This window comes from Ooceraea biroi, chromosome 10, assembly GCF_003672135.1.
Source record: "Ooceraea biroi isolate clonal line C1 chromosome 10, Obir_v5.4, whole genome shotgun sequence".
Lineage (NCBI taxonomy): Eukaryota > Metazoa > Arthropoda > Insecta > Hymenoptera > Formicidae > Ooceraea > Ooceraea biroi.
In genome coordinates, this window is record NC_039515.1 from 8,581,748 (window position 1) to 8,609,250 (window position 27,503).

The 27,503-nt window shown below is 51.7% G+C and overlaps 1 protein-coding gene across 1 annotated transcript in view; it reads right to left on the bottom strand.

Annotated features, from left to right (window-relative positions):
• LOC105283705 (ankyrin repeat domain-containing protein SOWAHB) overlaps window positions 1-25,379 on the bottom strand; it is a 98,303-nt gene extending 72,924 nt beyond the window's left edge. Inside the window, exons 1-6 of the mRNA XM_011346688.3 lie at window positions 25,253-25,379; window positions 25,061-25,122; window positions 24,249-24,623; window positions 23,588-23,740; window positions 10,285-10,320; window positions 9,879-9,983 (exon numbers count right to left, since the gene is read on the bottom strand). Coding sequence (XP_011344990.1) covers window positions 9,879-9,983; window positions 10,285-10,320; window positions 23,588-23,740; window positions 24,249-24,623; window positions 25,061-25,122; window positions 25,253-25,379 — 858 coding nt within the window. The remainder of the gene's footprint in view (window positions 1-9,878; window positions 9,984-10,284; window positions 10,321-23,587; window positions 23,741-24,248; window positions 24,624-25,060; window positions 25,123-25,252) is intronic.
• Between the last annotated feature and the right edge of the window lie 2,124 nt (window positions 25,380-27,503).

Genomic DNA, 27,503 nt, shown 5'->3' on the forward strand with positions numbered 1-27,503 from the left:
AATCTTCGCCGAGCCCACTTAGGTCGCGTTTTTCTGTATCTTTCAGAGAGAGAGAGAAAGAGAGAGAGAACGGGATAGGGGGAAACAGAGAGAGATGGGCACGCGTGGACCATTCGTTTCCGATCTCGTGATGGTAGCGCATACGTCAGGGCAATTAGAAACCCGGCGGAAACCCGCTGTGCAGCTAATTAATATTTCCATTCCGCGGAATAACGACGCGCGGGATGATATTTTACTCCACCTTGCAGCAATCCGTACCGTGTTATCGTTATTCCTACACCAGTAGGACGACGTTCCAATCGTACTTCCGATCAAGTTATATCACTTTGCGTTAATGCATTCACTACTACGCGTAATTAAGGTGACTTTCCGCGCTAATTAGATAAATATTAAGATTTACCACAACGGTCACCGGTGACCGTATCAAAACATAGGAGTCATCTGACCAGGAAAATCGGAGCGGAATCCACGAGCGAACGGCTAAGGAGGAACTATTTGTTTGCAACATCAAGTTGAATATCAAGCGGATCGGACAGTCGGCGTTGTTGGCGTCGTTAACGCCGTCTTGCGAGATAGCGCAGGTAGAAGAGGGAACGAGAACGAGAGGCAAGAAGATTAAGAGGGTGCCGTTTAATTCGAGGGTTTCGAGGGTTTCATAACAGTGATTCCGAAGGAAGTGTCCGGTCTGCGTGGGAGGGGTCTGGTCTGCGTAGCTGTCGACTTGGCGCGAAACTACGGTGGACGCACGTATGCGTGCGTGCACATGTACATACATGTGAATATAATAGCCGAGGCGACGGACCACGAGCGCGGTCGTTAACGAGCATTCGTAGTCGCATTAAAACGAAACCTGGATCCTTATCTGTGCGGCGTGACACGATACGCGCAGCTCATGCTCTCCCCCTCGCGTATGTATGCGCGCACACACAGGCAGATGCACCCGGTGCATCCACGCACCCTTCCTCGACTAGATTCTCGGAGAGGCTTTGAGTTAGTTTCTACTCTCCTTGGAATCTTTACAGATTGGACTTATGGAGCAATTGAGTCGTCAATTTTCAAGATGCAGGGCGTGCGATTTCATTATCCGTTTGCGCTTCTTCAGCTACATGTTTTGTAAACCGAAAGAATAATGTTAAACTCTTCACATTTGATATTTCAATATTCGGTGTGTTTCTCGAACGTGCATAGACATCCGTACTGGTCGACTAGCACGTCTGCTATCGTCGTCGTCGTCGTGTAATTAGAGTCTAAACTCGATTTAGCTTAGCAACGCGGTGTACACGGTGCGCGCGTTCTGAGGCTCGCCGCGTACAAATGACAAAAACCGCCGACCCTGACACTGAAATATCAACGGCGTCCCGCGGATTCATCAGATCCTGCCGCCATCGCCATCGTCGCCACTCCCCCGCGCCAGCGAAGCGCAGAATACGACCCACCGCCACAGGAAAAGGTAGAAAAAAGATTGCAAAAAAAGCAGAAGAAATAAAGAAGACACTAACTAAGAGTGCGTGGGAGGATATAAAGAAGTTCCGCGAGTCCGCGCGACACGGGCTTGATCCTCGAAAATTCGCGGTACACCGGAAGGCACTAAGGTGGAGCCAGACTTGAAACTGCAAGCAGCCAAATTTGCCAGCGCTAATGGCTAAAACGCGCTTGTTCGAGATTCCGTTGCCGGAGAGGACACTGGGGAGAAATACCGCGCCTTGCCGCCGCGCGGAATCAGGTCGTTGAAGTCGGGGGAACACCGAGAAACGCCACGCGGATTTGACGTGAAACGTGAACTGCGATCGTAAGAACGCGGGGGAGATCGACGAGGTTTTCGACAGGGCGCTTCGCATCCTCGATCGCCGTGAAACGCGCCGGTCGCCTCAGACGGCCGTGGCGTGTACGGGCCACAAACAATGGCTTTGTTTTCCACGCGCAAAACGTGATACAACTAGTAAAGTAACAAATATCTCGGCGTAGATCGACACGCGATCGTCCGACGCGTTTAGAGCGGCAGGTTCTCACACACGCGCGCGGAGGAGACATGCGTGCGTGTCCGTGCATGTGTGTGTGGGTACGTGCGTGCGTGCGTATGTGTTGCGCGCGTTTACAGAAACGCCGGGAGCACCACTCTTAGCAACTGTCATTATATGCGGGTTGTCCGCCTCTAGGAAACACATCGTGGCTCTTTACGAATTCAAGAGAGCAGTAAGAGAGAGAAGAAAGAACGCGTCAGGCCTCAGAAGGAGAGAAAGAGCAAGAGAGAGATAAAGATAAAGAGTGCGAGATAGATAGGGAGACCTGTATTAAGTATTTAGTTACGCGAGGAATCTCCATAATGAGCTCTCCACTCGCTAATTGCACGACAACGTGTACGTGTACGTGAGCGTGAGCGTGTGCGTGCGTGCATATCGCGGTTTGTATTTCGATATTGCTATGATCTCTCCTCCCGGAGCGTGTAACAGCGCGGTCGATTCGAAAGCGGCGCGGCGCCGCCATTGCGGCGATTTCATGCAGATTAATTCTAGGCAAGGCTCCAAATTCAATGAGGTGACCGAACGACGGAGAGGAGGAGGAGGAGGAGGAGAAGAGCGGTGGGCTAATGATTCCGCGGCGTTTCGATCCGCGCGCCAACCACCACGGCGATGATGTATGAGCTCGTAACGAAATCAAAGTCGGAGGCGCGTTTATATTCTCGCAATGCACCTGCGATGTGTGTAGCGATAAAACGCTTACACGTATAAAACGCTGTTTAATTATACGTATATACGCTCCTCTTAAATGTACACCGCGCTCGTATGTGGTACGCCATTAATCATATACGCTGCATTAAGTCTGTGTCATTACGCCGTGTATCAGATAGACATTCTTTGTGTGTCGCAATGCAACTAAAGAGTTTATGTTTATTAGATTATCACCGTCCGTATAGATACCACGAGGCGATAGCGCATGTGTAATAACGGAAGCGGTTGAATGACACCTCCTACCCCTTCCTCCTTCGTGAGTATCCATGATCCTCAGGTAGAAAACCGTCGGCAAACACCAAAGCGGAGTTTTACTCCCCGAGTTGATCATGAAAAAGCAGACACGAACGTCGGGTGTAACCAGGCCGCAGAGAAATGCTTGCATGAGGAATGTACGAAAATGAAACATAATTAATCGTTTAATTGCATCGAGAGTTTCGCGTATCTCATCAAGATCAATAATACTGAACGCATATTCGTCAGGCTAATCAAGTCGTTTATAAGTGAAGGAGCCGGCTGGGAAGAACGCAGCGGCGAGCGCATGTCATCATCATCGTCGTCGTTGTCAAGAATCGGTGGAAGGACTCGAATTCCGAACGGAAAAGACGTACCGGATGTTTGGGCTCGCCACTTTAAGGACATGTGGCTGGACAGATAGCCATCGGTCTTGAAGCTAATTAGCGGCGCGCAGCGCGAACAAGCAGCGGGACAGGACAAGGGGAGGACATGGAGAGAAGAGAGAACTCGTCGAGGAGCGCGCGGATGTGTATGACGCGAGAGAAGCGCGGGGTACATCCTCCCGGTGGAACCGGGGGGCTCAGGGGCCGTCTTCCGCTCCTCTTCTTCGTACCCGCTCGTCGTTCGCTCGCTCGCTCGCTCGCTCGGGTGCGCCGGGGCACCACCACCGGGCACCGGCGCACGATCGACGAGCGCACGTCACGAACGATTTCGCGAGGAGATACCGAGCGGCCGACGTTTCGTCGTTCCTCGTTATTACGCGCATAATTTCTCGGGACCTCGCTCAAGGCGCGGTAAAATTATGCGCGAATGCGGACCGCGGCGGCCCCGGCGTGCCGTGTGCGTGCCGGGCCCTCGGACGCGGAGAGCGTATATACGCGTTACAATGTATCGGGTACACCTGTACTGCGGCATTAATCACGCAGTGTATGCAGGACACTCCTGTCACGACGTATACCGGACATTATTCGCGCTCGCGTTCGCGCGCGCGAGCGGCAGAGCGACGGAGCGGTGAACGGCGCCGGGATTATCCAAGGAATATTTAAATTAGGCTCGCTTATCGCGTGTCGGCTTATACGCTGCCTTGATTCCTGATCCCGCGTACCCTGGATTGCTAGAGACTACGACGACGACGACGACGACGACAACGACAACACAACGACAACGACGACCACGACGATAACGACGACGATGACGCGGAGATGGATCGGAGGCACGATCGATCCTCTTATCGGCGAAACGGCCGATATTAATATGGCGTATCGGCTGCATCAATCCGGCTAATTCGTCGACGGGAACGGGTTCGCGACACTTCTTATCGGCGAATATCGGGGGGCGAGCGGCGATGATGGTCGCTGGGATCGTGTAATCGGCGACAGGCAAAAACAATTACAGCGACGCGCGGCTTGATCAGTTATTTCCGTAGATTGTAAAAGAAGTAGATGAAGCGTGATTCTTCGTCGGCAGACAGAAGAATTACGGTCGAACGCCGCCAACGGTCAATTCCGTTGTAAATTAGTGAAAACGACGTGAGAGCCCTTGGTTCTGGCGCTCAACCGATGATGTTGTGGCCGGTTGGCTTTGTGACTTCCGCTTTTTCCACAGGGGGAACAAACGACGGGCAACCACCGAAAACCGACCGGCGGTCGTTTCTGAAGAGCGAACGGATCGCTCCGCACAATGGGGCGAGAAGTGAATCTGCGGTGGAACTCCGGCGCGTCAAAAAGAGAACAGGCGGGGCACGAGGGCTCATAAAAATAGTACTAATGCAGTGCAAGACGATTCCACATCGAGATGACGATGTCCTGGCGCCCAGGTCCCCGACACCTCGACCGACCCGACTGTGCCCCATAAAATCTATTCTCAGTCTCGAAACATCTCAGACGAATTGCCATCCCATTTTTTTTCGGTTTTTACCTGCACCGATCGAGACGAGATTTCACCCCCCGCGCAGCTCGTTTCGGGACGCGCGATTCTCAAGCAAGATTGCGACTTGATCGGAATCATGAATTCTGACTCGTCGCGCGTTAAGCGCAAACGCCAACGCGATCGCACAAAGAGCGAACGTATCACGATATCGCGATCTGATAAGCTCGAGATGCATTCACGATGGGAGATCGCGCCGGAGGTAATCTCCCGGTATCGCCTAATGATCCTTAATCATCTCGGTGGCATCTTTGACACACGCGAGATAAATTTAATAGTAACCATTAAACTGGCGAACGAGAATATATCTCGGCCACGTATACTCCCTGTACTTCAAAGCGCGCACGACCCGTGGAGAGGCGGGACAGGTCGTTTGGTGAGTCGTCGCGAGAATAAATGATCCCCGCGAGTCGAATCCGAGTTGCGGACGAAGGTGCAACCGCTCTATCGCTCTCTCGCTCTGTCCCAGACTTGGTAGCGACTTGGCTCGTAGCACCCGCTTGCATGGGATAATACGTCGAATAATAAGGGAATGCAATTACAAAATTAAACGAGATCCCTATAAATACCGCGTCGAGAAGACCGAAAGCGTTGAACGAAAGCAAGAGAGAGAAGGAAGAAAGGAAGAGAGAGAGAGAGAAAAATAAGGTTCGTGGGACGCAGGGTGCACTAGCGAAGAGGCGGAAGAAGGCACGGTTAATTTGTTGCGCATCAGCAGCACCGGCAGCTACGAAGACAAGGTACGGTGGGGCACAGCACGACGGAGCCATACTAAGAAAATAACTAGAGATAATTACGCGCATAAATCAGAGTGTTAATATTCGGGGGCGTAGGTAGGAGGCGCAGGTAAATATATTCGCCTATAGGTAGGCAGGACCCGTGGATATATACGGCGGGAACGAGGCACGGGGCACGGGCAGAGGGTCCGGCGTACGGAAGGGACAGAGAGAACGAAGGGACGAAGATAAGCACGGAGGGAACACGGAATGATGCCAACTTCGGATCGGTAGATCATTCGTGGTCGGTGGATACGCCTCCTTGTTAGCCCGGGTTTACTTAGTCCCTGAGCGCACCTACGACGTGCGTTACGCCCGCTAATAGCCCACCGGTAACGAACTACCGTCGGGGCTTTTTTGAGGACCTTTTAAGCGAAAACGCGTTTCTCCTCTCGCGCTGCCTCTTATCGATCACGGCCGTCATCGCGAGAAAGGATCGCAGCCTCCTCGCCGCACTGAAAGCGAATTCCTTCCCACGTTTCGTCGGGGCAGCAGTACCCCCGGCGAAGGGATACCGTGCCACTTAAGGAGCAGTCCTTAGGGCGATACTCGCGTAATTTATCGGCTGCGACGACTCGCGCACAGGCAATTCTCGCTCGGGACGTATGAACGTATATGCGCGAATTATTATTTTCCCTGACGAAGTTCGATTCCCTTAGGAGAGAAAGGGAGAGAGAAAGAAAGAGAGAGAGAGAGAATATCGGCATCGCTCCGACAGATTGTCGACAAATCCGCGTCGGTGTCGAGATACCTCGCAATCGACACTGAACGACGACGCGAGTAACGCAACGGTGGCGAGACGAGGCAAAACGAAGGCGAAGGAAAAGGGAGAAGGGCGCACGGTGGCGTTGAAACACTCATAACAGGTGGACCCGATACTCTGCTGGAAGATACATCTTCGTGGTGGGCGGTCCCACACTCCTTAAATCAGCCCGCAGCCACCATAACATTAAGGCCGCCTCGTCTCTCACGGCGCGTCTCATCTCCCGGCGTTTATTTGTTTGCTTAGAGCGAGTAATTAGAATCCGATACAAATGGTTATTATTTATCGGCACGGGGAGAAACGCGAGTGAATGAGCGGGCGAGTCCGTGAAGGTGCAGCCCCGTACGAATGCCCGTACAGAAAGAACGAACGAACGAACGGACGGACGGACGGAGTTATACCTCCTGATTGCCTGGCGTTATTAAACCGGGAGATACCACGAGATAAATACACGGAGGCCAAACCCGCGAATACCGGCCGCTACATTATGTTGCCGTGCGATCGCCGCTAACAGCTTTTATGTGCGAGCGACGCAGAACTCAATTATTACTGGGTTGTCGTAGCCCGTGAACACGCTATTAATAATCTACGTGTGTAACGTGCGTTATAAATATTTATTTATTTAACTCCCGAGCCGAGACTATCTTCGATCTCATACAATGTCTGGGGTCTTTAAAATCGGCATTCTGGGGAGACGATCGATCGTTTCTGACGGAAACGGAGAGCAAAGTGGCCGACGACGAACGAGAGAGATAGAATCCTCGCGTACAATCGACGCCGGTCGCAGCTGTCGAAGCTCAGCGACTCCGTAATGGTAATGAACGTAATAGGGTCCGCGTCGAACGGAGGCCAGCCGCGCGTCACGTCAAATCGATGCACCCTTCACCCTGCATTTCCGAGGAACGCGCGCGCGACGATCATGGAGGCGAATCCATCGCGATGCCAGACGCGTCCGTTAATAAAGTATAATGGGCGCGCGGCGACCCGATGAAGACAGGACGTACACCTGACCCACAGAATACAATGGCCGTCTTTGGGCACGAATCACGTAGGCTGTGCGCGCGAGCGAACGGTTCTCCACAATATGGGCTCGGCAAGAGTCATAAAAATTAAAGAGAAAGGGAAGACTACACACGGAAGATTTACACAGAGGACGATGAATTATGAAAGGCTCGAGTAACAGTGTCCAAAGTTCCCCTTTGCTTCCTTAAATGCAACAAAAAGGCGAGCATCTTGAACTCCTGAGAGTTCAAGTTTTCCGTTTTGAGCTTCTCTTCAGGATTACAAGTATTTGGCGGTCATCAGATCGTTCGCCACGTCGATGGAAATCTCGCGAGTGACAGTCAGTCGTTAGTCGAACATCGAGCAATTGTCCGGCTTATTTATCCCAGCGTGGACTCCACGCGGGGGCTGGAGATACGCTGGGGGTAACGTTGATTAGCTCCGGTGTTGATTTAATTACCGGGAGAGTAATTGGCATGCCTACTGACGGTCCCCATCGCTGTGCCTGCCTCTCTCTCTCTCCCTCTCTCTCTCTCGACGCCGCACCGACACCCCCCTATCGCTTACTTCACCCGTTCTCCGGCTCCCTATATATTGCCTCGCATCCACCCCCGGCTCAAACTGTTGCATATTCATCGATGATAGATTATTATATATCCACCCGTTGAAGAGTCGCTGTCGGGAACAATCGGTCTCGGGCAATGTCTGCTCGATATCCGTGCAACGTGTTTATAACGGAGTGAAATTCGCGCCAGAGAGCGACACGAAGATCCGAACATTCTCGCCTCGCGCTAATCGAGCCGAGTGTCCCCCACTGGAAAAATTTCCAACCCCCGGACTCGCCGCGTTTTTGCCGTTCGCTTTTCGAGTATCGTAAATTGGTCCATTCGCGTAGTTTATCGTTCGTGTTTCGTGGAGGATATATTCGCGAACGTAAATGAAAAAAAAATAAATAAAAGTAACAAAAAAAAAACCGGCTGGAAAAACGAACAAGCGGAACGGAACGGTTCCTCGCCAATTTCCGCGAGTCCGAGACACGTCGCAAAAAGGGGTGGGCGGGGACACGAGGGGGTGGGCGAGGAAGGGAGCGCCGGTCAGGTTCGCACGGCAGCGGCCATAGGCGAACGTATATCGCGGCGATGTTATCCGCAAACACGCGGGTACGGCCAATTTATCCCAAGGGATGAGGCCGACGTGGCCCGGCAGTGGCGGGTGTGGGGCAACCTTGTCCAACGGAATGAATTCAGCACGCAGCCCCTGTGCGGTCGAGAGCCCCGGGTCTACCCCTTTCGCCGGCCGTCTCCAACCACCGTGCAACGTCCCCACCTTTTGATCACTTCACCCTCTCGTCCGCCTGGCGCCGTACGCGCGAGAGAATTAAGGTTGCTTCAAAGCGTTCAGACAGAAAACGATTTACAAAAGATACGGAGTTATTTACAAAATTAATAAGTAGTCGAATCTACGTATTTCTCAAAATATGGTCTCATTATCTTGTTCTCGCGTGGATCATCATGAGATCGCGGTTAATATATCAAGAACGGCGCATCCTCGGGCGATCCTGAATTCGGCAGCGCACAGTCGAAGATGCAGTGTTGTATCTGATCGAACCGTGGCACTCGGAGTGGCCGGCGATTTATGATCGATACGAGTGGTGTGAATGGCCCTTTAACCATCCGCTACCATCCGCCACTCCTGATCCGCTCTCCACATATCGCCAGCGCGGGATATACAACGGCCGCCTGATTGCCACGGGGGCTCTTAGATTTATTGACCTGTCAATGGCGGCGCGCGAAAACGGCGAATTTACAACGCCGCAGGTGTTAAGTTCCGCCGTGCGTGTAATAACGGCCTGATCCCCGGGCCTATACGGTAAGCCACACCGTAATTATATTTCCCGAACCTCCCGCCCGCTACCTTTGTCATTATCACCCAAAGTGGCGTGGTCGTAATTCAATGAGATCCATAGCGCACGGTGTCCGGCGTCCCGCGCGTGTATATATACGCGGATGATAATAGGGGACCCGCGATAAACGACGCCGGATCTAGGAAGAAATTTTAGCAGCCGGACGCTACGAACCATATATTTCTTACGTTGTACGGTGGTTCGTACGGTGACACGATTGCATTTCGTTCTCTCGGTCACAGGAGTACCGGAGTACTGACTATACTGAAATGTCCTGAGCACAAAGCGTGATAATATAAATTTGTCTGCATAAATTTGTCCATATCCGAGAGAAAGATGGACGAGATAACTCCCGGGAAGCACCTGTCAACGCAACTGAGCGGAACGACGCGAGTTCCTGATACCTTAGTCGCGTAATACCGTATTCGTTGTTGAGCCGTACGTGCCCTCGAGCACGAGACATTCGCGGAGTGTTCCAAGATCTCGTGAATTTCATGTAGAACAAGGGAGAAGAGATAAATACAGAGGAGTGCTGATCCTACCTTCAGCCTGGCAAGACGAGGTTCCTCGGCCGCAAGCTTCGCCAACGCCTGATAGTCGCCTTGCGCCATTCTTACCAGCCATTCCCGCGATTTCCCATCCAGTTGCTTGAGGGAAACATTAATCGCAGCGATTATTAGCGACTAATGGTGCAAGGAATCGCCGGGATCGATCGGCAGGCACGCGGAAGATCACGCGGGCCGATCCGGTTCGATCGAGCGAGCGAGCGAGCAAGCGAGCGGGCGAATTTTAATTAAGATCCCCGGCCACGATCCGGGCGTGCATTTATCAGGAGCCGGCCGAGGCCCCGTCCACGAGCGGGACGAGGAATTACGTCCGGATAAGCGTCGCTCTCTCGTCGGATTGGCGCGCGCAATAATCGCGATCTGCGGTGGGTGATGAACTTACCGGGGTAACGGAAGCGCTGTCATCCTCGTCAGCGCCCTGTGGAGAAGAGAAAAGAGAGGGTTAGAGTCGTGGCCCTTCGAAAAATCAACATTTACGCGCTACGTCACGCAGACGCTCTCTCTCGCCCTCGCGAGAGCGCGCAGCGCAGCGAAAACCGGTCCCCCGCTGTATATGGCGTTGGCGTGTCGGGGAGTACGTTCTCCGGAGTGCGCGCACTCTCGACCGTGCCGTTCCCTGCACATTCACGAGGACGAAGCTCACGGGAGGACCGGGGGGGACTCAAGAGGGAAGAAAATGCGTGGCGCAGCAGGACGCCGCGAGCGCGGGACGCGCGTTCTTCGTCCATCAGATTGATATACGGATCCAATAATTGATTCTCCGGCGCGCAAGGGCCCCGGCGGGCCCACTGAGGACCGCGTGGCGCTTACGCAATCCCTTCGCCGTTCCAGGAACGGATGTCCCATTTCGGAAACCGCCGTGTCCCCGTCCGCCTCCACGTCTCTCGTCATCCGCGCGGCTCGGCGAATTGAACGGTCGTCAATCGCGATTATCAAAGTGACGGAGCATAAAGGCATGCTCGGAACATCCCTGATAAAACTCTTATCACGTCACGACGTCCCGTATCGCTTACAAAATTTTGCTTTTAACGACACGGCTGCGCGATAATTATAACGCCGCTCTGCTTGCGGATCGTACCTCCGCGCTGCGATGTAGCGTTCCCGATAACGTCCCGGAATCCTGAGGAACGATTTAACGAGGGTGAGACATAACGTTTGGCCGCGCACGACGCCGATCGCAAATGCTCCACGTTATACTTAACGGCGGTATACACGTGGTACGATAGAATGACGCGACGAAGGAGGCGCAGGTAAGGAGAGAAGGAGATGGAAGAAACTGAGTGGGTTCTCTCCTGATCCCAGGAACGTTAAACGACTACTCATCCCTGTTAAACTGTTTGTATTTTCACTCGTCACGGCTACGTCGGTTGTTCGAGGTGCTCATATCGACACTCGGCTCCGAATCAATCGTGACTCTTCATAAATTACTTCCACCGGCCGGCCGCGCGTCCGGAGGGGAGGGACGACGGGGTTGGCGTTGGTTTGCACTTTGGCCGAGTCATCATTAGCCGGCCGCGATATATCTTTATCCATCGACAACGTCGTGCGTGTCCTTAAGTGAAATCACGATTCGAAGGACGCGCGTCCACGCGGGCGAGACAAGTACGCCCGGCGTTCCAACGCCAATCCAATTCGCTCCGTCCCCCCATATCCCCCGACGTAGCCGTCATCTCGTTGAAAAGCTCGAGGAGCGACCGTGTCGTGCCGCAAGAATACTTTTTCAATTTTGCAGATCGGAGTCCCTTCCGGAAATCCCGTCTCCGCGGTCAGATCGATCAGGCACAGGGGGGAATGATAGTCACTGACCCCCCGTCGCGTCAGGTGGTGCATCGAGATACGTTCCCAGCTTTCGTGTGCGCTCTACGTGTGCCCTCGCAAACACGCCTGTACGCGTGCGAATGCACAGATGCATGCCGATAGGATGGGTCTCGTTATACGTATGCATCACGGGGACCGTGGCTTCATCGGCGATGCAACAATTGTGCACGCAATAAAAAGACGTCATCGTGACGGTAAACAGACGCGGGCAAATGATTTTTTCGATCAACTCTTTTACGACATGCCGCGACTGTCTTGCTCATTGATAATTGCTACATATCTAAATGAGAGAAGAAGAGAAAGAGGAAAAGAGAAAGAGAGAGAAAGAGATGGGTCTTATTTCAATTTCTACCGCGTGAGATATTACACGCGAGAGCACCCGGTGAGAGAATACGTAAAAATCCTCGATTATCGATGAAGTATTATATATAAGAGGGATACAATTTTCAAGAATTTTTCGTCGTACTTTTTGAAATTATTATGCAAATTCTGGCAAAATTATGCAAGCGACAGGGCTCCGAAAGGATCCAACGTTTTGTCACGTTAAAGGAGATCTCGGAACTCCGAACCCAGGTGATTGAGAAACCCTCATTTTTCGACACTGAGAATTACGATCTTCTGCGATCGTACGGAATTCCGATTTCCGATTGCACGAGTCGTCGATTGATTTTTAAACGATCGCGCGATACGAGCGACCGATCTTCGATGAGATTCGTCGGGGGCAGGGGACACTTGTTCGCCCGTATCTCGGGGCCCGGAGATATGCAAATGCATCCCCCGATCCTCTCGTCGTGCGAGGGGTCTCCGCGAGCGATCAGACAAACGGACGAGTCAGCGAACCGCGCGCAGTCACCAGCGCGCCATGGGCCATAATGGCGTGGTTATCAGATAAGCTTATAAGACCCCGGTAATCGTAATAGCATCGCAATGGCGATGCTTCCTTCGGCTCGCGAGCGACGAAGGTAGGTGGATGTGGCCGAGCGAACTCGATGAACGAAAACGAGATAGAAACGAGGTAGTGGTCCCCCTTTGATCTCCCTTTGGACGAGTCATTGTCCCGGCGTAATTAATATTTTAATTGAGATCAGCGGGAATTAATTAACGCAACAGGCCTGTTAAAGTCGTTCGCCCGAACCGATCAATCCTGAGATCCTGACGCGCTCTTGTCAAGGAATCAAGATTCAATTCGCCCCCTTATCCATCGGCTAATATCTCTATCTATCGGGCACGAGAATGGCTTGATAAGGGCATGAGTCATGGGACGAAAATAGTCGCGAATAAATTAGTTACTACCGCGTGCGTGCGTGCGCGCGCCAAATGTTGCTCGTAGAGAAAAAGGAAAGAGAAACAGGAATTCTGACTACGTGAATATTAATAAATTGTAGTTCGAACTATCTTCACGCATCGGCAGATAATCTCGACAGCGGCGGGGCCGGCTATTCCACCCTAATAGCCGGATGCGCGGCGCGCAGATGTACGCTCGCTCGTACATTGCATTCGTAATCGGATAAAAAGCTAACGACGCGGCGCGTACAAGCCGCATAATCACTTAGGACGCGATCCTAGCACGAGCGAGAGCGCCGGAGCATCATAGAAATGGATACAAAGGGGCCATCAGCAGCCGCGGTAACGAGCCGGTCCCCTCGCCCCGCATCCACCCCCGACTCGCCGTCGTACCTACCTACCCCCATTGTTATCGCTCCTCGTGGCGCATCAGCGCCGACTCAAAAACACGCTCTCACCCCCGGCAGTTAAGCCGGGCACATTCGCGCGCGTCTAATTCCGCGGTATGTGGCCAGCGGCAGGTACTCTCAACTACTCGCCGGACGTGCACGTGCTCGCTCGCACCCCCTTCGCCTCCCTTATCCTGGTTTCTCTCCCTTTCTCTCTTCACTCTCGAGTTGAATCGCTCCTCTCTCATATCTCGAACAATAAAAGGTATACGCGTAAAGTGGATAGCGAACGAAGCGCGCTCGCTCTCTTCGGGGTAGTGGAAACGTTTTAATAAGCGGACGCGCTGCTCTGCGAGGGGGCGTACAAATATATTCGGTTGCTCTAACAGTAAGAGAGAGACAAAGACAGGCAGAGAACCATTTGGCGTGCTCACGCGTTGTGAAAGAGCGAGGGAGACGCGAAACTGAGAGACTGCATGGAAAAGAGAGAGTCGGGGTACGCCGGGGGTAGGTATATCGGCGGGACGAAGGACGGACGGCGGGATGGAGCGGGGCACGAGGCGGGCGTGGTAGAAACGAGAGGCAAAACATGTTGCGGCACGAGCTGCCTCGAGAGCTCCGCGGAATTAGCTTTATTATAACCTGGGGGCCATCCATACACGCCTAACAGCACACGAACATCCGCCAGCCAATAAGCCAAATGCTAACCAAACATTTTCGCGACTCGCCGCGCCCTACAATTCATCCCCCTTGCCGCCGTCCGCGCCGCGCCGTGTCGGAGAGAGCCAGTCCGAGGCAAGAAGGATCGATTCTGATTAAAGTGAGATGTGTATTTAATGCGACTCGAGCGTAACTAAGATTCGTCATGCTTAATGCATCGCGACTTGCACTCTGAGCACAGTACATTGTCGCGTCTAAGCGGAGGCCCATGCTTTTATTTCGTCGCGTTCGGCCTGACGACGCTTATGGCTCGTGGTTTATTAATCGCGATTTCGCTGAACGACAGCAGTTCCAGCAGCGAGTAAATCAGCGTAAATCAGTGCGGAACGCGCCCTTATCGCGGCCGCGTCGTGCGATCCCTGTCCCATCCCTCAAATAGTCCCCCGTAGAATCGGAGGGGATGACTTTTCTGGCCGCGGCGGCGCCGTGAAACGATTAGGCCCGGATTAGTCGAGCGCGCGAGATCGATTATGCGATCCTGCGGATAACATTGGCCTGATTTATTCCCCTAATGGGCGTTCGCGCATTCATTTCGAGGCCGTGCGAGGCAATTCCACGGGGCTTCGTCGGATGGTGGCGCCCGGTCCTCTGCCACTGACAGGAAAACTCTCGCCGGGTGATTCAGCGTTCGGTTCGGCGACGCCTCCCAACGACCACCATAATGCCTACGTAGTCCTCCCGGGAACCCATTCCCGTCTACCTAAACGCCATTTCCATCGTCGGCGATCATAATCCGAGGTTTAGTCGCGAGCCGAATAAAATCACGCCGAAACACGACGGCGACGATGGACGCTGGGACCAGCCGAGACGACAATTCGAGTACCGATTCTCGCCTGAAACACTTTGTCGATCGTTTTGGTCTTTCAATTCAAACTGACCAATAATCTAAATTGAATAATTTACTTTGAAAGAGAAGAAACAAATGATGCGAACGCTTCGTGAGTTAAGAAATTCGGCGATGCGACTTCATTCGATGTTGCTTATCGATGCTGAGCGCAAAAAAAGCCGCCGATAAATCCGTCGCAGTAGAGTCAGCATGCTTTCTATCGAAGTTAGAATCCACCAACGTGGATTCGTGGGTCTCGAAATTGGCTGCGCGTAATTAATTTTCGCCGGCGGGGGAGAGGGCAGCGGCGCGGGAGTACGACGAGCGCGAATTCGACGAGGTTTCGGCATGGAACGATTACACGACGGCGATGGTGAAATTAGCGGATAGCGGACGATTATTATCTGTACGCGCGCGTACAGGCGTGATTCATAACCCACGCCTCGTATTTTCCGTGGCCGGCGCACGTCGGATTTGGTCCGGATGGGAAACATGGGGCATCGACATCGCTCTCCGCTCCGCCGCGGTCTCCTCTTCTCCTCCACCCTTTTTGTCTCTCTCTCTTAGTCTCGCTCGTCCTCTCCGCCAGTTGACAGGATTATATTCGTACGTACCTACCGTGTTCCTCGATGTACACCCGGTCCCGCAATACGCGTCGCGCGATCATATCCTCGTCAGCTAATAAATTTACCGCGGTACTCGAGCATACCGTTCCTGGCGCAATTGTCCTCTGTACCGAATGTCGCAGTTTCGAGGAGTCCAAATGATAAAGCGCCATAAATTGGCGCTTCCTTCCTGAACGAAGCGGAACGATTAAGTGCGATAAAACCCCGACCGTACATATCAGATACAATCTCGCAGAAAAACTAGGCTCCGTGTCATCCGCTCGTGATACCAGTCGCTGATTGCGCCGATAGAAAAATTGCGTAGAACTGTACGTGCGATATCGCGAGCTATATCGAACGAACTCGCCGATAAAATGTCTTTGAGGAACGTTAGGCCGACAGTGCTTAATATGAAAGCACGATAGGAAGCTGCCGGGCGGAAGAAATCTTAATAGCCGATGCGTCGGCGCGATAGCGCCGTCGTGAAATTAACTTCTCGAAAAAGAGTACCGTTTCACGAAATGACTGGGCGTGACGAACGCGTGTTAATCCATGTCGATCTGTTACGTAATAATACCGAGAGTACGGTTACGCGGCATAGATATACGCGCCCGATATCGCGCGACCCTAAAGAGGAAGCTTAAAACAAATCGAATTCGAAATCCGAATCGAGATACGTTGCCGTTCATCAAGCCGAGACTCCATCTCCCTTCTCGTGCGTCTTTGTTCCTGCGAGCGTTACGTAAACGGCTGCGGGGATATCGCGGATGCGAGGCGAGGTCAGAAATACGAAGAGAACCCCTACCTGTCCACGTACCCTGTTCATTCACAGCGGTTCCGCGACGTTCAATCCGGCGAGTCGAGAAGGAAGCGGTCCCCCTCCGCGCGTGGCTCTCGCTGGTGCCTCGATGAAGGTCGAGCTTAGCCGCCTGCGCGGTTTCGTCCCCTAACGAGTTTATCGCATCCTCTTTAACGTTATTAACACGGGCTAACGAACTGGAAGTGCCGAGTCACCCAGGTCCTATACCGAACCACGGCGGAGGCCACGATGCTCCTCCATCAGGTACACACACCTGTGTGTACACGCGTGTCCGATCTTTACGCGGGCGTGAACGTATGCGTGCGGCCGGGCGCGTGTATGTACGCGGGCTTGTAAGTGCAGGATGAGGGGGAGAGAGAGAGAGAGAGCAAATGAGAGAACGAGAGAGGAATGGAGAGAGAGAGAGCGTTCGACGGTGCGAGTTACGTGTATAAGGTGGGTTAAAGGTACGTATAGATACACAGCCCGGCCTGTCTGTGCGGCCCTGATACCCGGGTCTCCGGGCTAATTCCGAGGTGTAATCTACGGGTACCATCTCAATGGATTAGCATATAGATAGCGAGGTGGACTGGCAGTATATATGCGCACGTAGCCGCGCCACGCGGAGGCGAGGGAGGAGAGGGCGCGGGCATGTCCGTTTTGGTCCCGTGTCCTCCGTACGTAAGGGGGTCAGGTGATGCTACAGTGAGGTTTCCCTCGCGCGGTTGCTGCGAATAAACTTCGGGCATCCCGTACCGATCAAGCCAATTAAGACTAACGCGTTCGCAAACGTTGGCGAACGGCGAGGAATGCTGATGAAAATGCTTCCGGTGGTCACAAAAGTTTTATCTAATCTCACGCGAGAGTAAAATTAACGGTTTTGAATTACGGGAGCTTCCCCGGCGATTCTGTTCTGAAATTATTTGCGTCCTCCGAGTTGCCATCGAGACTCTTACTCGCGCGTACACGAGCGAGCGATCGAGCGTCCGCCACGTCGACGTCAGCCGCGAAGAGACGTGCCATCTTCTTCAGATCGGGGACTTCCGTCTCGGAGATCATCGGGGGGATAAGAAGCGTCATCGACGCTGATGCCAGTGAGGAGGGAGAGGACGGGCCGTGGGCCCGGGGCATTTTGCCCGAGGTGATTCGGTCGCGAGGTAATTTGTGCTCACAGCGGGGCTGAGCAAACACGCGCGGCGGGGGTGCCTCGAAAAATTAAATAACTCGATGACTGGTCACATTCTCGAACGCGCGCGGCCCGTATAGCCCACCGACGACTGAACGGACGCGCATGCATGCATGCATGCATACATACATACATACATACATACATACATACATACATACATACATATATATATATATATATATATGTACGTCGAGACGACGGTCCCGAGAAGATGTCCGCGAGGAAGGGCGCCTCGGCTGAATGACGTGGCCCCTCTATTGTCCCACCTCCCTCGCGTTCTCCATCCTCGTCCCCGCGACGCGGACGGTGCCTCACGGTTCCGAGGGGCGTCCCGGGGGAGAACACCGTGGGCCTTGTGCGGCCCTAGGACTGCGGTCCCAGGACTGTGCCCAGGGAGCGAGCGCCGGCCTCCCGCAGACTTATGAATACAAATAGCCGCTCACTGCGCGACTCAGATCCCTGATAAGGTATACGCTCCTGGCTTACCGTACGATCGCGCGGCATAAAGCACGAGCTCGGGGCCTCGCGAGGCTGTGCATCCGACGTACGACCGTTTAACGGCGGATTATCCGTCTCGCAACGAAGGGAGATTCGAATCGGCCGACATCGGTCGTGGAATGGCCAAAAGATCATCGCACCCCAGCCGCACGCGGAGAAACTCTAGACCTGATAAGAAACGATAAGAGAAACCGCGCGGAATTTTCATCTCGACGGAACGACACAGCGGAAACAAACAGCCGCGTGAATCGGAATGCATTCATGTACGGGAATGATAAAATATTCCCGGGACGCAGCGCACGACACGGCGAGCATAAACAGGATTCGCGGGAAATTTATGTGTTTTTCGTTAGTTTGCTTTATTGCGATCTGCTCGAACTACCCGACTTTTGCCACTCGGTTAAGGAAGCGCGAAGGATAACCGAAAAATTTCGGTCCCACGATCGGACCACCAAGAAGGGCTTTACGACCCGGAAGGGCGGCGTTCCGCCCGGTGCTGTCATGACAGTCACAATCAGTCAGTTTTCGGTACAGTCCCCGGACTGTCACTACGGGAGACGAGACTCCCGCGGACGAGCGCCGGAGTCTGCCATTCACCGGGAACGCCAGGGAACGGAGAAGGTAATCAACGAGCCTTTTTTCCTTCTTCGTCGTTTTTTGCTCCTCTCTTTCCCTCCCTCCCGCCCTTTCTCTGATTCGGTGTATATACGCGTCTCGAGGGAGAGAAGAGACGGAATCTCGTTATTCAGCGCGTGGTCTTTTTCTCCGGCAGAGAGATGCGCTGCTTGATAGATTAACGTAAGACCAGAAGTCCAAGTCGGTATTAAAACGTGATGGACGATAGGAATTACGAGAAGACAACGGACAACCCATTGTAAACTGCACGGCGTTTCCCCCGCGTGTAGATATTACCTACCTGCTCCTATACGCGTATTACCACATACAGGCCCGAAGAATTGCCGCGGAAGCGAGACGGGACGAGGCGAGGCGTCACCGTCGCTGAGCAAACAAATTTAATGCGCGTGCATAACGACACCAATTTAAATGATAATGCGCGGTGTGTGTGCCTTCAAGATTAACTCGTAATAGGCCGGTATAAATGTCGGCGAACCTGTTAGAGGTGTATCTAGCCGGCTGCTACATGGGAACAGTTGGGTGCTAACTGCCCGCGTAGACAAGCTTGTTTATACCAGTGCGGCCGGAAATCTACGCGTAAATTCGTGCGAGTCGTCCAGTCCGCTGCTGTCTGGAGGGAAGTCGAGGAAATCGGATCGTCGTCCGCGGGATCCGATCCTCTCGCCGACGTCGTTATTAGCCGCGATCGCGATGAATCATCGTCGGACGAGGATCGCGCCTCGGCGCAACCCGTAATTACATCCAACCGGTTGTTATTAAATCTAAACGGCGATATTTAATTATCGCCGGACGAGGTGTTGCCTCGGCGTTGCCCCGCGCGTATTACAACGCCGCGCCATCATTCCGCTTACGTGTCGAGCGGAGATGGCTGGCGATCTTGGACGTTAGAGGAGATGGGCTACACGAATGCCCGAGCGCATCATCCCTTCGCCCGGCCAGCCCTCACGCGATTTTCCCGCGTTACGCGCAAATGGATCATAGAGAGGAAAAGGAAAAAGGAAGCAACTCTTGACGGAGAGCCATGTTTTCTCCGTGCTCGTGGCCGCGCCGATAAATTCCGATGGTAATGAGTAGTTTATCTCGCGTGGACCGGCTTATATCGACCGGCACACACTCTTTCGTCCGAGCGGATTTGCCTAATTAAAGGAACAAGATGTAAACGATTTTATTTCCATCGCGGTTCTCTCTGCGTATCTGCCGACCGCTCGGAACGAATAAATGGGTTCCTCCGTACCTATCTGCCTACCCTCTCGCGGCACTCACCGTCTCTTCACGTCTCCCGAACCCAAACAACGCGCTCGGAACACCGCGACCAGCTGCACCTGTCAAGTGCTCTATGCCGTTAGTTTGATTAATGACAGAAATATTTCTTGAATAAACAACGGAGTGCGCTTAAGCTCGTTGGAACAGATTGACATTCAGATATACTTAGCAACGGCAACTACTTAGATTTTACGTAAAAGATAACCCGCGACCGGCTCGCCGAAGAAATGGCAAAACGTTCAGAGAGAGAAAGAGAAAGAAAGAGCTAGTTCACTTCAAACCTAACGAGAATAATTATTTTCACGAACATGCCCTTTAATCACACGATCACTATACACATAAAAACACGATCCTTTCAATTTTCTTCCGATGCATTCTACGGCATTAATATTCGGATCATGATTTTAACTTACTTTAAGAAAAGATGGAGACTAACAAGCAACAGCTGACAAAGCGGGAAATGATCGATAACATCGACCAAGAGTCGATGAGCCTGCGGGGGTGAGTCAGACGGGATAAGTTTGCCCGCGGAGGTGTCTTGTCGAGATTGTCGCGAATAGAATCATGCAAGCCGTGCCGCCCTTGCTCTCCTCGCTCTTCGCCACGGCGTTCAACCTCTTTGCATATACATTCTGTAAGATTACTTTGTGCGGTTTACACCCGGGCTCCTCCCCCGCCTGCCGCGCCCTGGGCCGTCCTTCAGCACGCCGCGCTTCAGCCCTCGGCTGTTCCTTTCGTTGCCGAGAGGCAAACTACCCTCCAAGTTTCGCCCGAGGTCCCTAATGTATGCGGAACTGTACGGCAGAAACACCAAGTTCGGCATGGCCATGTTAGGCGTCTTTACGATGAGTTTCCACCCTCCCGCAGCTTCTCTTTCTAGCGTGCGCGCGCGCGCAGCAGAAGGGACGAGGATTCTCGCCGCGTTCCTCCACGCCGACAAGACTTGCCCCTACGTATGAGGGGTGAACACGCGTGATCCTAATTAGAACGCGTCCTCGAGGTGCCGAAGTAAAAGCGAGCTTCTTGTTAGGCGTCTCAACGAAGGCACCGCCGGCGCTCGCGCGAGTTATACGCGAGCGTACAAGCAACGCGCTGTTTCTCTCTCTATCTATCTCTCTCTCTTGGGAGAGAAACGCTCGTTCTAAAAGAAACTTCGCGTTCGATACCATTTTTGAGAAATATCCCGAAATTAACGTAATAAGCAAAACTTTCGTATCTTTCGCAATAATCGATGGCTAATACGTAGTTTTCCGCTACTAAACGGTAGTTGAATCTTTCAGTTCAAACTTCCGGGGTACTCGAGGTTTGAACTTTCACAGCTTGAAGTGGCTCGAGACTTTCGACTCCGGATTTTAGTTATAGTTTACGAGACGAGCGATCTCATAGCACGATAGCAGGCCTCGAGGGCCACAACGCGGAGGGGTACAACAATCCATTATTATTCTCATAGCGAGACGTTTCACACAAAGAAGCCGAGGTAACCGCAAGTGTTCTCACGAGGCCGGAGCACGACAGCCGAAGCATCTCGCCACCCGTACACCAACGTATTTACATAGAAAAGAAGCTGCGCGCCTCGTCGGAAAACATAACGCCTACAAATGGCCGTATTAGTCGCGCATTACACCGATGTAATACATTATGTTCCGGCGATTAGAAATGTGTCCGCGGAAGCTTTCCGCAGAATACCAAACGTCAAACGGAAACGCGCACGATGCGTGCACGATGAACCCTCGATTGAGATGGAACAGCGATGCGATAAATATACATTCGCGGATAATTAAGAAACTGCAATCAATCCGGGGTTATCATTGTGCCCCCATCCCCCCACCTGATTCGGAATTCGTCATTCGAATATCCTCGCGGTAAACCCTTCATCATTGTGTCTTTCCTGTCACGGGTCATTCGTCAAGCTCGTCGTGCGTTTAGTGACTGCTGATGATCATCCGTTCGAAGAAAATATGATGGAGGACTACGTGAAACGTGTTGGCTGATGCGGCAATTGGCTAGCAAACGGCGCGGCACGCGACACCGCGTTAGACGAAACGCGGCCATTAGGGATGCAAAGGGCGGAATGGCGCGGCCACGTTGCATGATAATTACCGTAAAGAAAGCCCGAAGTGGCGGCTCTCTGTGCCCACTGGGTTCTTCCCAGGAGATTACAGGATGTCCGGAGGCGAGAGGATTCTCCCCGTATGGCCCGAAAACCCTTTCCACGCTTACAAGCAATAAAAATTAACGGCCCGACTGGTCAAATCGTATATGAAAGGCGGCCCGCCGGGACCGGTGCGCGCGCGCGCGAGTAATACATAATTATCGCGGGCCATTCAACGTATACACGCCGCAATAAAGTTCCCTTTTGTAACGAAACATAAAAGAAATGTGTCAAAATCCCTCGGAGAGCGTTAACGTCTTGTCCAAATTTTCCTTCGCGAGAGGGGGGGGGGTCGACTTTATGGATAAAGACAGATAAAGTGTTACAATATGCATATATAAAATTCGATTACGACAACAATCATTATTAATAATGCAAATGTTTAATCGATATTTCATTGCGCCAGTAGTGAATCGAAAGGGCAATTCAGAACTCCATGGGGAGAGCGGGAAGCTTCCTTCCTCCATCACGGAGGAAGTCTTAACCGGTCGGCGCCTTTAAAATCGCGAGTATCGATAAACATATCGAAATCATGGTGTAGAACGAGGGCGCGCATACACAGGACGAGCCGGCGTATCCTGCCGATGCCTCGTCCGACTTTGTTGATCGCGGCGGAAAGGAACCTTATCCCCCGCACCCCGAGATCACCGCGACTCCTTCCCCCGTTCCTGCGGCTTCTCCACTTTTAATTTTCAGGCGCGGCTAATTATGATTTACGGCAACATCGGCGCAACATCCTGATCGCTACGCGAGATACCGCCCGCAGGATATTCAAATGCGATGAATATTGCTCGCCGCGATAAACGGCGCACGAACGACGAGAGAAACGGGGAAAAAGAAGTCGCGAGCGAGAGAGAAAGAGCGAGAAGGAGCGAGGGGGAACAGGACGAGAGGCATCGCGAGAGCGCGTGTAAAGGATACGGAGAAAGGATTCCTAGTAGCCTACTCGGTATGCAAGATGGGCAGTCAGCCTTGTACACACCGCATCCTTCCTCCCGCCCCTCAAAGGATGTATAGGCGTCCGTGCGCGTGGATCGTTCCGTGCCGAATCGTTCGTCCGGAGTATTTAAAGCCTGGCGGGATAATTCAATACGGGGACCTGAACCCTTTGTGTCCCCGCGTGTGTTTGGAAAACATAAGCGCGCGCGGGCCGGTGGTGTCACAACACGACGACCGCCATGATTTCTGGCTCTCTCTCTCTCTCTCTCTTCCTCGCGAAGAAGTCGGGGGGAAAAGGTGTAACGACCGCCTGCACTCGCGACGGAAGATACCTCGAAACTCCAGAAACGCGCGCTGGGATACGATAAACTTTGGCATTCCTCTTTTTCTTCAGCGATTATATCGTGTTTCTCCCGCAGTGCTATATAATTATTTTATTTTGCGAATTATTCGTTTGTAAGTATGGAATCTCCCGAAGATCATCTCCTTCTTTTATGAAATTTAGGTCGCGTATCGTTCGCAACGCTCCGATCGTAAAAGAACAAAGATTGAAAAGAAGTCACTTGCCCTATCCGCACGCCTCCTAATAGGGGTGGCAGCGTCGTTAGTCCTCGCGACAGGATCGGTTTCGCTGGCCATTCGGTTGAATCGCTGCATGCGCTCACGAACGCTGAGTTGCTCAGCCGAGGGGGGATTCGTCGTCGTGGATGTTGCATCCTCCTGCGTTTCAACAGTTCCGAATTGAATTGAACGGAATAGTTTGTAACATCGATTTCTCCTACCTGCGCGTCTTATAATCCAATGATCGACTAAAAGCAAACTATCTCTGGCAATCAAGCAAATTTCAATCATGTATAATCTCGATGCAGCAACATTGATATTAATATTACAGAAATAATATATATTATTATTATATATATAATAATAAAAAGAAGATAAAATAATTAACTTATTATTATTACAAATTATTTTCTTCTATCATTCTTAACTCCGAAAATTTATTTTTAACGTGCAATCACCATTTTAATTAGCTTTATATCGAAATGCTTCTCGATACTGCGTAGAGACCGCGTCGAGAGAATTCAACCTTATCGGGAAAAGTACCTTGCGACATTAGAATGCTATGACTCACCGCTTCCGCACGATAACCGCAGTATCGATAACATTTACGAACGTTTTTCCTGTAGACGCGTTTCGCACACAAAATTAGATCAAAGGAAAGTTTTACCTTTATGGCAACATCTAACACGCCAGTCGCAATCTTGTCGATGTTCTCCTTATTCTCCATTTTAAGCTTGTCCTGACTCTTGCGTCGTGGTGGTACAGGCGGCGATGATACCGATGCACCGGGCTCCGAATTGTCGTCTATCTGTTCTTCGCGCGCGAAAATCGAAGGAGTGGCCTCCTCGATGATCGCTTGCGAATTATTCGAGATGGGGCTGAGGGACGCGGGTGGTGGTGCCCGGTAAGGTGGAGGCTCTCGAAGAGGCGACTCTGGTGTACTTAAATCGGGGGTGGCGAGTGGGGATCCGGCTTGCAGGGGAGAGGACATGTCTAAGGAAGGTTGCCGGTATTTCTTCTTGAGGACCAGATACTTTTCGCCCTGCGAGAACGATCGCGTTGAGAGCACTCCGTGCGAGTAATAATTCGACAGGAGCGACAAGCTTCGATCTCGATCTCGCGATCGCCGATTTCCATTGTACCGCGCCAATTGACGGACAGACGGCACAAAGTAATAAAAAAATTAATGACGATAATGACTAGAAATAAGTTCACCGCGTTCAATACGCAATTCAAATTGATGCTAATATCACGCGTACAACGACGTTCGCTTAACGGTAAAAGGCTCGGCCGAACAACACGCTTCGTCTCCTTTCGTCCTTCCGGGACATTTTTCAGTTGAGCGAACGCACGCTCGCGTGTTGAGCGTTCAGCTGATCGCGAGAGCGGAGCCGGCAACGTCGCGGCGCGCGCAACAAGTCGCTCCTATCGAGTCAGACGGGAATCGCGAACGGATCTCAGCCCTACGTCGTGTCCTACCTCCTCATTTTTGATGGTGGCCAGGGTGTTTACGTACTCCTTAAATCGATTCCTCGCCTCGACTGTAACGGAAAATCGCACATTGTCGCAAGTAATCTGCCGAGTCGCATCATGTTTACGTCGCGACTGACGCACGACGCGAGGTCACGCCTAGGCGACGGCGGCGCGTGTCGCACCGGCGATTCCACCCACCTCGCGTCTCCGGGTCCGTCAGGAACCGCTTGAAATGCTTCACCAGGTCATGATTGCGCGCCGTGCCGCCGTTTTCCAGCAAATAATTGCGAATCTCCTCAAGAGACAGCTCACTGGGCATCGCCATCTTGACCGAACTAACCTGACGCGTCACAGCTGTGGCCAACTTCAACCAGTCTGCCGGTAACAGCGCTCGCTGCTTTATCGCAGGGAACGAGGGACATCGATCGCCGCTGGAAGAGAAATAAATACGAACATTGTATAGCAATGCGTAATGTAATGCATGATAATAAATAATCTAATGCATGATAATAAAGTAATCATTAAGATAAAATGAACGTCGATAAATATTGCAGAACGATAAGCATACGTCCTGCACACAGATAATTCTATATAATTATTAAACAGTTTAGCGAACGTGAATAACTCAACGTTTACTTGCAATTAACTCTCGAGCCTTCCTATTATATTTCCGTTTCATTATTTTTAGATGCGTTCCGCTAATCACATTCGACAATGAGCTGTAATATTTATTGAGATCGTCGACGGATATATACAGATTGTTATATATATTTAATAACCACCGGAGTAACTATCGATGTTGGCGTATATATTTGACGAGCTATTTTATTCAGTCGCGCCGATAGACGATTCTCGAAATCTCTTAGCGGGACGATTATTTTACGAATTTCCAACTTCACAATGGTGATGGGTGGAGGGTGAAGGGATCGACCGGATTAAATGCTGTACTTTAAACGTGCGCCGGCACATATTAATGGAGGTCGTCGGGAGTGCGTTGCACATTTTCCCGCCGTAAGCTCGATCTTTACGATCGGATCAAAACGCGCGACACGCTCTCTTCCAGCATGCGGCCTTTTTACCAGACGTCCGGGCGAAATCGTAATCTGTCCTTGCCAGCGTTGGCGCGGGCCACCGTCCGGAACACGCGCCTCTATATTTATTCAACGACCAATTAGTAACCGGCGCGATAAATTCTCCCGTAATTTACGGTCGACCATCATTTTCGCCGGTGCTTTTAAAACTGTGCTCCTATAAGAGAAAACAGGGGACATACAGAATCGTGAAAGAGACTACTGAAGAAACCCCCGGTGCCCCGCTTAAACGCACGACTATCAGGAACGTTAATAAAAGAAACCATCTCGGGCAACGATTTGTCAGGACGTTGCAGTGCGCCGATATCGTTGGACTTCACGAACGTGTGTGTATGCTGCAAGATCCGTATCAGACTACGTATTGATGATTGGAATTGCGATTTGCAGATCGGTATTTGATTAATTACAATGTTGCCCGCTAGGCTGAATGAACGGCCAAGTTCCAGTTTTTCCAAATTGCAATTTTCACTTTTTAGCGTATAGCTTCACAAAGTCCAATGCGGAGTTTACAAAGACGTCGCATCGTTGAATTCGCATGCACTTGCATTATGACGTGACGAACACAAGATTAAGGAATATCGCGATGCACTCGCTTCCTGCGCACCCCGTGCAAGGGATTAAAAACTATTATAGCGCATGTCGTCGTGTACACAATATATCACGAACTCTCGTTAGCTGTACAATCACGCGCCTGTAACAGCGGCAGTTTCTTATTAACAGTGCCTCGTAATTAAGAAAACGACCTTACTAATCACCGTCGATGTGTAGAAATACACGTAAACCGAAGCAGAAGGTGAAGCGAGAGTGCTAGAAGGGCGGGTATGCGTGCAGCACGCAGGGCCCTGCGCGCGTATGCGTATCCGTGGACCGGAAGCGAGGCGGTGCCTTTGTAATTAAACCCCCTTTATCGGCGATATTCTAATGAAACGACGAGTAATGATCGAGCGCGGCCCGCATCGGCGCGGCAACAGTCGCACGAACATCCTTCTTGTTGCCCGGCGTAAGCGTCCCCCATAACTTGACTTCTGCTTTCGAATAAAGTAAAAAGAATTACAAATTCTCTTAAAGAATCTAATCGCGCCTAATAACTCTGCAAAAAACTCAAAGAAAAATATGGATAACAACTTCAGAAACATATCGCAAGCATGCTCATATGTACACGTTGCACGAGAGTCTCAAGTATTACGATCGACAGATAATCATAAAATAATCATTTAATAGCAAAAAAGGATTTAATAGTAAAACAATTTAATACATAATAAAGTAAGAAATTTCTTACGAGCTCAGGAGAATTCCAGCGCTAATGCCGCGCGCAATTACTTTAAAAAAACAAACACGCATACATGTGTCAGCTTCTG